This window comes from Temnothorax americanus, unplaced genomic scaffold, assembly GCF_048541705.1.
Source record: "Temnothorax americanus isolate GAGA-0224 unplaced genomic scaffold, ASM4854170v1 Scaffold11, whole genome shotgun sequence".
Classification (NCBI taxonomy): domain Eukaryota; kingdom Metazoa; phylum Arthropoda; class Insecta; order Hymenoptera; family Formicidae; genus Temnothorax; species Temnothorax americanus.
This window is the reverse complement of record NW_027509242.1, coordinates 1649794-1662397: the sequence shown is the minus strand read 5'-3', so window position 1 is coordinate 1662397 and position 12604 is coordinate 1649794. Positions and strand designations below refer to the sequence as shown.

General features: G+C 46.1%; 2 protein-coding genes across 4 annotated transcripts in view; one reads left to right on the top strand and one right to left on the bottom strand.

Moving 5' to 3' along the window:
- Positions 1-85: 85 nt before the first annotated feature.
- Positions 86-11881, top strand: LOC143907366 (putative ATP-dependent RNA helicase DDX5). Of its 3 annotated transcripts, none has more exons than XM_077424124.1 (9): positions 86-255; positions 651-1004; positions 1099-1752; positions 1872-2044; positions 2135-2194; positions 4288-4530; positions 4599-4796; positions 4877-4947; positions 11502-11881. In XM_077424124.1, exons 1-8 carry the CDS (start codon positions 239-241, stop codon positions 4909-4911), a joined length of 1734 nt encoding a protein of 577 aa, XP_077280250.1. In that variant the 5' UTR covers positions 86-238; the 3' UTR covers positions 4912-4947; positions 11502-11881. The 3 variants fall into 3 exon arrangements, with proteins under 3 accessions (XP_077280250.1, XP_077280240.1, XP_077280234.1); XM_077424114.1 differs by having other exon boundaries at positions 88-255; positions 4874-4947; XM_077424108.1 differs by lacking the exon at positions 11502-11881 and having other exon boundaries at positions 88-255; positions 4874-6486.
- The window catches only part of Gluclalpha (glycine receptor alpha 1), a 61771-nt gene continuing 59394 nt past the window's right edge, over positions 10228-12604 (bottom strand). The window contains exon 11 of the mRNA XM_077424272.1: positions 10228-12602. Within this exon, the coding sequence (XP_077280398.1) occupies positions 12012-12602 (591 nt within the window). The 3' untranslated portion in view covers positions 10228-12011. The remainder of the gene's footprint in view (positions 12603-12604) is intronic.

Sequence of the window (12604 nt, the reverse complement as noted above, 5' to 3'; positions counted from 1 at the left end):
TAATTTATTGCTAATAATTACACGTGATACGTAGGAAGGAGGCGCGTCTACATCACCGCTACGTTAAGGCGTCGCTTTTTTCCCCCAGTTCCCCTCTCTGCGTCACTTGGACCAACTTGGTTGCATTGTCTTGACGTCTTTGACGGAGCTGACGTTCCGTATGCGAGCTGTCGCGGGCTGTTCGTTCTCGAGTGGCGTCATTTAACAGACCGAGATTGTTTGCGCGGAAAGTGCGAGTATGGGCCGCTACAGAAGGTAAGCGACGCGACATGAATATGTCGAGTGAACGAGTCGTCCAGGTCCAGACGTCCACTCCAGTCTAGTCGATCGGGAACGCGCTACCTCTGTTCTGTCCGCGTCGATGGGAATACGGGAAACCACTTGCGGCGTGAAAGGCTGACTTTTCTGTCAGAAAAGTCAAATCTCCCTCGGTACTCCTGTTAGGTTCTCATGCAGGCGGCACGTGCAATGATTGTTTACTGACATTCGAATGACTGTCCCCACTCGATTACTCCGACTTCTAACTTCTCAGTTAATGTTTTGAGGCGTTCTTCTTTTTTCTTCACCGAAAGAAAGGAGCACAGAGGAATGCTTCAAAGCATTTGTAGCGTTAATTGAGGATCGCAGCTGTAATGTACAATTTATTTCAGTCGTAGTCGCGACAGAGACAGGCGACGCAGATCACGCACCCGTTCGCGGAGTAGATCCCCGCGCGACAGGCGAAGCTGGGGTGGCAGTGGAGGACGCGACAGACCGTCCAGCAGTCGCAACAGTCGCGGGCAACCGGGGGCAAATCTGAGGAAACCGCGATGGGACCTCAGTCGGCTGGAACCCTTCAAGAAGGACTTCTATATTCCTCACGACGCGGTGCAGAATCGAGATCCGCGTGTCGTGGAGCAATACAGAGCCGAGAAGGAGATCACCCTTCGAGGCAAGAACATCCCGAATCCTGTCTTTGACTTCGACGAGGCAGGTTTTCCAGACTACGTCCTAAGAGAGATCAAGTAAGCGACGGTTGTTGCGTAAACGATAAGTTTTGGCGTCTTGTAATTTATAATTGCTGAGACTTTTCTGAGCTATCTTTGTTTCGCATTGCAGGAGACAAGGTTTTAGCGAACCCACGTCGATCCAAGCGCAAGGATGGCCTATCGCGCTGAGCGGTCGAGATATGGTGGGCATCGCGTCCACGGGATCTGGGAAAACGTTATCTTACGTACTGCCTGCGATAGTTCACATCAATAGCCAGCCGAAATTAAGTCGCAAAGACGGACCTATCGCGTTAGTCCTGGCGCCTACGCGAGAGCTCGCCCAACAGATTCAGCAGGTTGCCGATGATTTTGGACATTCGTCGGGCATCAGGAACACCTGCCTGTACGGCGGCGCGCCGAAAGGCGCTCAGGCCCGGGATCTGGACGGCGGTGTGGAAATAGTCATCGCTACGCCCGGTAGATTACTAGATTTTCTCGAGTCCGGGAAGACAAATCTGAAGAGATGTACATATTTGGTGTTAGACGAAGCCGACAGGATGTTGGACATGGGATTTGAGCCGCAAATCAGAAAGATCATAGAACAAATTAGACCAGACAGGCAGACGCTGATGTGGTCAGCCACGTGGCCTAAGGAAGTAAAAAATTTAGCCGAAGATTTTCTTAAAGATTACGCTCAAATCAATGTTGGTTCTTTGCAACTTTCAGCAAATCATAATATATTGCAAATAATTGACGTATGTCAGGACTATGAAAAAGAGACTAAGTGAGTATGAGAGTTTCGAGTGGTTGTGGCTTGTTCGGTTATCGCTAGCAGCTATTAGCAATAATTAGCAAGTATCATCAAAGTACCAGAGAAAAAGCTATCGTGTCACATTTTTATAGATTAAGTACCCTACTGAAAGAGATAATGGCAGAAAGTGAGAACAAGACCATAGTGTTTATTGAAACGAAGCGCAGAGTGGACGAGATAACGAGGAAAATGAAACGTGACGGTTGGCCAGCGGTTTGCATACACGGCGACAAGACACAGCAAGAACGAGATTGGGTTTTACAAGGTATTCGTGGATATTAAATATCTTTTTTTTTTATTTCGATAAAAACTTGACGATAAGCGCGCAGGTACATACTTATATCTAATTTTGTAGATTTCAGATCAGGCAAAGCACCAATCCTCGTTGCTACAGACGTTGCTGCACGCGGTCTTGGTAAGTCATTCGAATTTTTCGATTATTCATGACGCAACGATGTCGTGTATTATCAGTCAGTTTTTTTTTTGCAACACGGAAAACGAACTGGTTAATATTCACGGTATTAATTTTTTCCCAAATTATCAAATTTTTTTTCTCTTTTTTACGATGCTCTATTCTGACCGAAAAAAATTTCACTAATCTTGACTGCAATGTAATGTTCCGTTAAAAGCTGAAAGATATATGCAAGTTTCACATAACGAACGTTTCTTAAATCGCGAAATTCGTAGAAGTATAATTTTGTCGTGTAAAGTTGAAATGTACCGGTATTAGTGGATGTTATATAGATTCTAATGACATTAGACAAGTCAAATCGCATATGTGCAGAGAATAACAGAAACCAAATGTTTCAACTCGAGTTGCGTCAACGACTAACCTTGACTTGACTTAATTTATATTCCATTTATTAAATGCGTTACGTGTGCAACGCAACGTCAATTACAACGTACCTTAACATTTAAGTCCAGGTTCTCCTCTTTCTACGCGAACGGGACATTACAATTTTAACGCGTTGCAAGCTCAAAGTCAGCAAGAATGTAGGAAAGGAATAGGGCAAGAGAAAAAAAGCAAAAAAAGCATATTGAAGCAGGAGGATGGTTGGAGGTAACCATACAGCTAACGCGGTTGGATCTTTGTTTGTATTGCAGAGGCACATTGCGCGCAGGCCCACGCTGGGTAATGCAAAGCATGTCGGGGGTGCCCGCCGCCGCTCTTTGTTCGGTGGTGCACTGGTTTGCATTGTCTGCGCTGGCCGCGACGCCGTGCCTCTATCCGTCCGTCCGTCCGTCCGTCAATCGCGTGTGAAGGGCCAAGTCCGGGCCAAATCGGGATCTACTACTACTACTACTACTACTACTACTACTACTACTTTACCTACCTACCTACATACTGGATATCAGTCCTACTGCGCTGCGCCATCCGGGCTGGCTGGCCAGGTCGTTGTTGCCAGAATAGAGTCCCCTGCGCTGGCACGCTCAAGCTAATCAGACAACCAACAACGTTGGTCCGTTGAGGCGGTGGCATGTGATAGCAGATATGCCAGAGCCTCTCTTAGCGCGCCCTGCGCCCTGCGCCCTGCGCCTGTAGCGACAGAGTGGCGGAGGCAGTAGCTGGAGCGAGCGCAAATAGCCAGGCCCTGCCCGTACGTTGCTAGCGAAACACTCGCCCACTGCCTAATATTTTAGTATTACATAGTTCAAATTTGATTAATTGACATATACATATATACACGTACATACACACACGCATACACAGACACCACATATCACACACATCGGTATACGCGTATATATAATGTATACATGCATCTATCTCCGCTCGTGGAATTGTTATTTATGAGTAATGTTTGTCAAAACGAAGCTATAATCAGCCGTCTATATATATGTATACGTATATATGCGTGTATAAATGCGTGACATTTCACAAACCTACCACTTTAAACTGTATGCATTTTCTGATCCTCTTTCCTTCTAGTCCTTGTGATAATCATACATCAGTCGCATTTTGTCATACTAACTATTGTATCATCACGTGAACTTGTTGTACAACGATTCTGGTCTTTTTTCTACTTACCGATCGCCCACATTGCGAAAAAAGACTTTAAACATATCTAATTTTTTATTTTTTAACACACAATAAAATAAGAATTTTTGTAATATTTGAGAGAGAAAGATCAGGATTGTTCTCGGTTCAACGGTTTGTTTTTGTTTCTCTCCAAATAAATATGCGTAGAACATATTACTTTATTAAATGATGAAAAAAGAATTATTATACCGAGAAATTGCTTGTCAATAGAATTCTTTATGTCAAGAATTTCTTTTTGGAATCATTAGCACAAAAAGATGAGCGACGTGACAGCTCGGATTATTAGCTTCTCGGAGAACGTATTGCACGTTATAATTTAATATATCGTCCGGTAATATTTCATTTTCATACTCGACTCGCGGTGTTTCACAATCCTTGCGACACTACTACTTTCTTAACCCATGTCTGTCCTGAACGCTGGAACCCTGCGAAGATCCGGCTGGTCTAATGCCAACTCTTAATTTCAGACGTTGAAGACGTCAAGTTTGTCATCAATTTTGACTACCCCTCCTGTTCCGAGGATTACGTCCATCGTATCGGCCGTACCGGTCGCCGACAAAAGACCGGCACGGCGTATACCTTCTTCACGCCTAACAACGCCAACAAGGCCAACGATCTGATACAGGTGCTGAAAGAGGCGAATCAAGTGATAAACCCAAAACTGCTGGAGCTCGCCGACAATAAATCTGGTGGTTATGGCAGAAACAGAGGTACCTCTAAAACGATTGCTAAAAGACTGTTTATTCGTGTGAGGATCGGTTGGATTGATATTTGACAGGTGGAAGAAATCGATGGCGATCGCGAGGCGGTGGAGGAGGAGGTGGAGGTGGTGGTGGTGGAGGCCGTAATGGAAAAGAGCGCAGCTACTCGCGGAGCAGAAGTCGAAGCTACAGCAGAGAACGCAACGGCCGCAGCAGTCGACGAAGCTACAGCCGCAGCTACTCGCGGAGTCGTAGCCCCGTCAGCAATCGTAATGGTAAATCGTTATGCTAACCGAAGAACTGTTGACCCCCGCGGGAAGACCGATACTAACGAGAAATCGTTTCTCCTCAGAAGTTATCGGCAAGAGTTATTGGAGTAGCGAGAGATGATCTTCCAGCGGCTAAAAAATGTGTGTTGCAACACAGGTAATTTTTTTCTTTTTTTTTTTACCTTTGACAAAAACGATACAAGTTGCAATGAACTGTTTCAACGAACCATTCTCTATTCGCGAGAAACGACACCTTAATGGCTGCCGAATTCGGTGGGACGCGCCACTATTTATAGGTCATCCTTCTTGTGTACAGCTTTCAGTCTGCACTCAATGCGCACCGCGTGTATTCCGTCCAATTCGGCAGCCGGACACTCATCGTGCGATACAATCGATAGTTTTGCTGACCATGTTTACACGAATTTCTGATGTCAGCTATTTTATGTAAAACAAATTTTCTAACGCGGGCGCGCATGCAAGAATGCGTGAAGCGTGCTCGAACATAGATTTACCGTGTATTTGCTAGTGGTAGGAGTGATAAAATGTGCTATCGTATCTTTTATTTCCTTTTGCATTCCCATGCTGCATCTGATTTTTTTCTTTTCAAGTGTTATCAATATACACCGGTATATGGATTAGGTAATGCAAATCCATTACGGCGCGAACTACAGTTTATACATTTTTATAATGCTAATCCTCACACGCTCGCACGACAGTAAGAAAGGGCTAGGTTGATATGTGAGCGAATGTATAAATTTAATCATGCGAACTAAAACTTTCAAGGTTTGTTCGCGTCGCGTGCCTCACCATGCACCTAATCACTCCAACGCACTCCAAAAACTCATCTGCTCCAATCGCTATCTTTTATCCGTGATCCAAGTGCTCTTGGTTTATTGGAGTATGCGACGCGAACAAACCTCCAGTGTATAACGGTGTTTAATCAGTACGTATCTATAGATCATAATAAATTATAAATGTCTAGCGCGCGCTTATATTTGTAATTCATCCGTCTGTATCTAGGCAATTACGAAAAATGATAGTACCACTCAATGTACAGTATTTCAACAACGTGATAAATGAATTCATAAATGTCTACACTATCTCGTATTCTAATATCTTGTATAACATCACGCTTCTATGAGACTTGCTCGACTCTTCTGACAATCATGTTGCATGAGTAATCACTTACCTGTAATAAACTTGGCGACGATATCTGTAAATTGTACGCACTTTGTCATTTAGCAAAAGAATAAGTCGTTCGTACAAAAAGGTAAGGTGAGAGCTTGTGGTCGCGTGTTTCGTTAATGATCGCTAGAATTTTTATATGGGAAAGTGACAACCAAAGTGATTCACGTGTAGGATCAGTTTTTTTCGCCTGTTCTGTTTAATTTAATTTTTATCTTAATTACAGGGGTAGTACTTAAAGATCTTATGGTAATTTTAGAATACCGAATTCCGTTTATCCTCTCAACCCGGTTATTCTTCGTGCGTCAATCTCGTTTGGTTCGCTTTGCGGATGGCCGATACTTTACAGCCACTTGAAGTACTTGACGACAGAAGAATGATCATTTTATTACTCGACCAATATATAAGATGTACACCGGCGTAATTGACGATCTAATAAGTTTACGTGTGGAAAGATTTCTTCTTTTCTTTCGTTCTTTTTTTCCCTTTTTCTTTTTTTATCGGACTATGTGCCACGATACAAATTTATGTTACACATCTTGAAATATAGTGCGCTTAAATGCACTCACGAATCACAAACATGCAATATCTTTCTTATACGTTCTCGAGGCGCGTGCTCGCTCGAGTCGATTGTTCCGCCGCTTTCGCCGGCGGAGGACAATCTTTTATTTTACGATTATTGTGGACAACGTACAATATCCGCTCGTCGATACTTATCCGGGGCGAGCGTGGTTTTTAAGGAATTGAATCGAGACGGGGAGCTAGGCGAGCGACGTCGCACGATCGCGATTACGAGAAGGTCCTTTCGCAGCCTCGACCGCAACTCCGGATAGCACGTTCGAATTGATTAAAAGACACAGCAAGTTTCCAAGATACTCTGCTATTAGTCGCATCGCATTTCAGTAAATTTATTATAATTCAATGTAAAAACCCAGACAGCACAATGTCCAAAATCGGGACATAAGACGTCTTTTCGACGTCTTATCTCCCGCTTTTTTGGACAAGTGTGCTGTACGGGAATTTACCGTGACTGTCAATTTCAGAATGCTGGACGATTCGTGTTCAAAGGATATGCGCCAATACATCTGGCCGAGGCCGCTCGCGGATCCGTTCGCGATTATAAGAAAACGGCACACCACCCGATACTCCAATCGTAGATAACGTTAAGATCCAAGTACGATTTTCCCATCGGGCTGTATCCGCGCGATGCAACGCGCCGCGGATAAACGCGATTTCCTCGCGGGATATTCGTATATGTGTGTGCACATACGCGTGTAACAAGCTCCTCGCATGAGTTGGGGTTTAAAGGAGGGATTTATTTTTTTTTTTTTTACAGGGCTCAGCATGCTTCGTTCACATATATTACAACGTACGCATATAACAATAACATTAAAATCCTTTTAGGTGTGTCTTCGGACGTGGGAGAGAGAGCTATGGCGCGCTTATAATTATATCCGCGATACAACAGGATCGTACTTTGTGTGCGTGCGAGGGTCATATATTCATGTGTATGTTGTATAAGTTTTTTGCGTGTATCCGTGTGTCTGCGGCGAGACACTTGTGTGTTTCTTGGTGTGCGGATCGATCTCGCCTGGACCGAAGTGACTCCAAGCAAGCAAAGTGACGAGTGTGAGGGTGAGAGTGAAAATTTTACACGGTCGTCCTTAACGTCCGGTCCACTGCGTATCCCCCCCAGTGGACGCGAACTTCCGATCTTTACTTCGGAATCTTTCATCTCTATTTTTTCTTCTCAGCGTTACGACGCTGAAACTGAGGAGGGTACTGTCGGGGTGACACGTGTGTTTGCGCGTGCGCGTGCAGCAGATTCGATTAAATCTATAATTAAACGTCAGTCAATTGTCCAGCAGCCGCTAAAGTAGTCGGAAGCCTCGTCTTCAAGACCGAGGAGCAGCGGCTTCTCGAAGAGGGGAAACGAATCGGTTAGTAGACGAGACAACACGCGTTGGAAGCAGTTTTCGGTCGCAAATCAAAACACGCAAATCGAGTCAAATCTTTCATTTTCAACACAAACCACGTAACGCAAGCTAAACGCAACTCGGGAAGAAAGAAGGCTCTCGAGGAGAAAGATGTTTCTCCTCGCTTGTTACAACTTTATAGTTGCGATGTGTCAAGAGATCTCATGGTCTTACGCGCAAAACGATATAATCTCTCGATCGTCTTCTCTCGTGACTCCTCGCGTGAGTAGAAACGAAACCGAAATACCCTCGGAATAGGATACGCGCTTGTCGTCGAAATCGTTCTCAAGAATGGTGCGAAAGGTTTCACGCGGATCATCCTATTAGCGATCCCTGGTAGCCCTGCGAGAGATTTCGCAGCTATTTAAGTCTTAATTCGGACCGTGCGATGCATCGGATGAACTTCGCTAATGTAGACGCGTGTGCGCGCGCGGACACGCTATCGAGAGGCTTCGTTCAACGCATCTTCGCGCGCCACGATTCACTATACAATCGACGAGGCGCAAAGACAGATCTATTCGCCGATCTCTACGTGTAATTTGTTTCGCAAATACTGGCTTTGTGTCCCTTTAAGTCTCTCACGTAGACACATACGGAGAGACATCCCTAAATATATATGGTGTCGCACTCATGGAAGCTTCGCGCGAAACCCGATAATACCGGATGTTTACGCGTAAATCGCGACGTGTCCACGCGTACTATATCCAAACCATACATACACACACGTAGACACGGTACAAATAGACACGGAGTAGAATACGAAATCACTCAAACGGGAAAATGAGAAAACGAAGATGACCATCGTCCATCTGTCTACGCTCTACGCTATACATCTACGAGCCGATTATTCCATTCAAGAATATTTATATATCAAGAATATTTGAAACGATCGGTGTGAAGATTCGAGTGTCCCTTCCGATTATTGCTAACACGTTGCTCGTGATAATACTGTTTTACGTGGTTATTGTTCGTCTACTTGGATTACAATACTGGTTCGGATACCTTACGCATAGACGCGCACCGGCAAATCGTTTCTGATTTTATAAATACATCCGAATCTACGCAAACCTGTCAGCCCTCTTCTCGGGCCGGGATTGCGAGAGGGTGGAGAATCTGGAGAACTTGACGAGTCACGGGTCGAGAGATTACAATGTGCACTTGTTCGATTCTGTTCGATCTCACGCCAATGCTCAATGTTGAATTTCCAGGAAAATCAATATCGCTCGACACCACGAGGTGTACTACTATTGCTCTATGGTGGGAGAATAATCTCCTCTCCCGAAAAGGTCAAAGAGAAACAGATCCGTGCGGGCGTATCTCGAATCCCGGGGTCTCCTGGATAAAAAATAATTCGTACTCGCTAGTATGACTCGATCTTCATCCCTCCGGGATTTAGAGAAGTCTGCCTAATAATGCTGATACTCGAATAATCTCATTTGTGAATCGTGACGTAAATATAAACTCGTTACCCTCGCAGCTTAATATCCCCTATACCTTTGCGGTAATATTTTCGAAAAGTGCGGCGATTCGTTATAAAAAAAACACATTCACCGTGAATGACACTTATATTTGCATTTAGGACGATTAACGGTTTTCGTTAAGGACACGTTCCGTTCCTGTTCGCGCTTCATGGAACCAGGGAGGCTTGTTCTACCCGGAGACAGATTCACTTCTCGCTATAAAAGCGGATCTCAGAACGACGAAATCGATTTACCGTGTCGACCTGATGGAATGTAATCTTATACGGATCGTATTTATTTATTATTATTTTCTTTTATAGAAAGAAGTGAGTTCGCCTGTTCCTTAGGTACAACACACGCAGTCCTACGGAGGCGCGAGATGCTCGCCGATGTCATTAGCGGATTGTCGAACCCGCGAAATTCTCGCTTCTTACGCACGCGCTATGTTATCGGTTGTACGAAGTAAACGAAAAATACGACGACAAACGGGGAAGAACGGGGGTACGATCGGGCACGTCTCGCAACGACGAAACTCACCCCCTCATCGGAGGCCGAAATTACCTTCCCGACGATTTCCCAGATTCAAAATCGGAGACGCGACGCGTCATTTGCCTTGATCGTGCACCCCTCACTCTTCGTTATTCACCATCGCCAGACGCAGAGCCGGGGGTGTGCTTTCGTCGAGTTCTGCCGTTGCCGGCAAACGCCGGTGCTTGTTTCTGTGTTGTCTCTCGCTTCAGGGTAGCGTCTCCCGTCGTGTTTCAAAAAATACAATCGTCCGCACCGCTTTCTCTTTTTTTTTCGTTTCTCTCTCTCTCTCTCTCTCTCTCTCTCTCTCTCTCTCTCTCTCTCTCTTTGTAATTACGTTCTGCGTGTCTTCGTCGTCTCCTCTACCTTCCATCTGCGAGGTCGACGACACCGCAGCTCCTCGACGGACTGTCGACGGGTAAATTTCCGGGTGCGGCGTCGCCGATCTCTTCTGAGCAATATACGTGGGAGAGCCCCGTGCCGACGCGTCGCCGGGAGTTCTCCCCGGGCGAACGCCGCCCCGGGGCAGCGGAAACAGGAAATACGTTGTACGCGGTATGCGCGCGACGCGACCGCTTCGCCGATACTTCGTATCGCGAGCCCGCGATCGCCCTCGGCTCGCACCCGCGTCTGATGGGTCAATCTTCATCCGGGCTCCGGATCATCTTCGCGAGAAAGGAAACCTGCGCTAGATTTGCATCCTTCGTTCTCTCACTGCTTATCTCCAAATTCGCCTAAGACTTCGAATCTTTGTTCGTGATTTACGTCAAATAATCGCTTCCACGAGCATTAATTCGTTTTCTTCGCGAAAAGAAAGACTGCTCGGATAAGAATTGAGCCTAGCGATACCAAGACATCTTGCATCAGTGGTGGAAAAGCAGGGGGATGCTTCTCTAAAATCCACCGATATAATTAAATTACAATGGTGAGTCCTTTTGTCTCTCCATTTTATATCTCGCGACAGAACTATTTCCTGTGTGCGACACTTTCCATTTAAATTGTATGGGATAAATAAAAAAATACAATAAGATTATTCAATGCCTCTGAGGCCCCGGTCGCGTCGCTTGGTACCGCTAGGATTGATAAACCCGCCAGCTCATACCAAGAGGCTATCCTATACACCCGAAAAATAATCGGAATATTCGGCACCTTTCTAGATATATATAATTTCCAATATTCTTTTTTCAGTCTCGAACATTCCGCGGTCAATCTTCGTGTGGATCTGATGTAGCCTTGAGAAAGGATAACGCGCGACAATGCCGATCATTTCGTATTCTTGAAACAACGAAACATCTCGCGTAAATGCTCACCCTCATGCGCTAGTGACTAGTCGATGCGATTACCCGTCTCGCGCGTGGAAATCGAAGCGAACGACGTCTCGACATGTAGCGCGTTATCTCACCCGTATTACGGTAATGTTTGTTACCGGATCCGGCGAACTGTCCGACATTAATTTCGCAACGACGGACGCGTCCGCGGTCCGACGACGCGCGATCTCGCGCAACGTAGATATAGATATACTTATAAACTTTACGCTTTTTTTTCTCTTTAATTGTTAACAGGCCGTGGCTATACAGGGCCCACTACGCTTTCAGTTCAGTCTGTGGCACGCGGTCTTCCGAGCGGATCATGAGGTACGATGTGCATGTATGCATGCGTATGTATGTGTGTATGTATGTGTGTGTGTGTGTACGTTGTGTGAGATATAGTACGCACGACGTTATATGTTATCGTCCTCATCAATTCGACCGTCGCGAGATGTCTACCGAACGTCGCTAATATCCTCGTTGTCGCCTTAACTGATCCTCTTCCTGGAATAATTTCCATTTCGGGCGCGGGCAATGGAGGAATCTTCTTGTCGAAGTGCTTCTGGTCGGTCCTCGTCGAGTAAACGCGATCTAATTTGCAGTATCGTTGATGTTATAACGTGCTAACTTACGATCGGAGCTCGTATAAAATTTGCCTCGGTGTTTCTTCAAGGATTTCTCCGACTTGACAAATCGCACTCGGCTTGGCTTCGTACACGTGTGATTCTAGCTCCGTATACGCTTTTCTCCTCCTTAATCTCCTCTTTAATTCTTCTCTCCTATGCCCTCGTCACCGTAAAACAGATAAGTAGACCAGTACGTGATATTGAAGAAAGCAAACATGAGGGGAAAGCCAATACGCGAAATGATGTCGATCTTCGCGCTGCCTTGGCAATTACAGGTGCAAAATTTCCGCCGCAGGCGTTCCCAGCAGCGCGTTTGCGACGGCACCGTCGCCGACGTGAGCGTCGATACCGCGGACGTCGGTGCCGCGATCGGCGGCGAGGGCGTCGCGGCGCGCGACATGGTGCGCGACGGCGTGCCCAGGGGCGACGCCGAGGAGGCCGGCGAGGGCCATCGCGATGGCGACGGCGACGACCTCGTCGAACTCCTGCGCGAGTGGTGTCGCGATGCCCTCATCGGCGAGCACCGGCCGGCGACGCAATCTTCATCGTTCAACAATGAGAAAGACGGCGACGGCGAACGATTCGGATGATAACGCTGATGACGATGATGTAACTGATGAGGGTAGTGATGGTGCTGTTGCTGCTGATGATGGTCCTGCTGATACGTACGCGGCAACGAATGATGCTGCGTCTTCGACGGATTGCCGCCGGTACGATGAGGCTGCTGTCGCT

Bases quoted from the DNA above. Each gene is read 5' to 3' on its own strand.
- LOC143907366 (XM_077424114.1), top strand. The intron at 1,753-1,871 runs GTGAGTATGAGA...ACATTTTTATAG, and splicing joins GACTATGAAAAAGAGACTAA to ATTAAGTACCCTACTGAAAG. The intron at 4,797-4,873 runs GTAAATCGTTAT...GTTTCTCCTCAG, and splicing joins CCCCGTCAGCAATCGTAATG to AAGTTATCGGCAAGAGTTAT.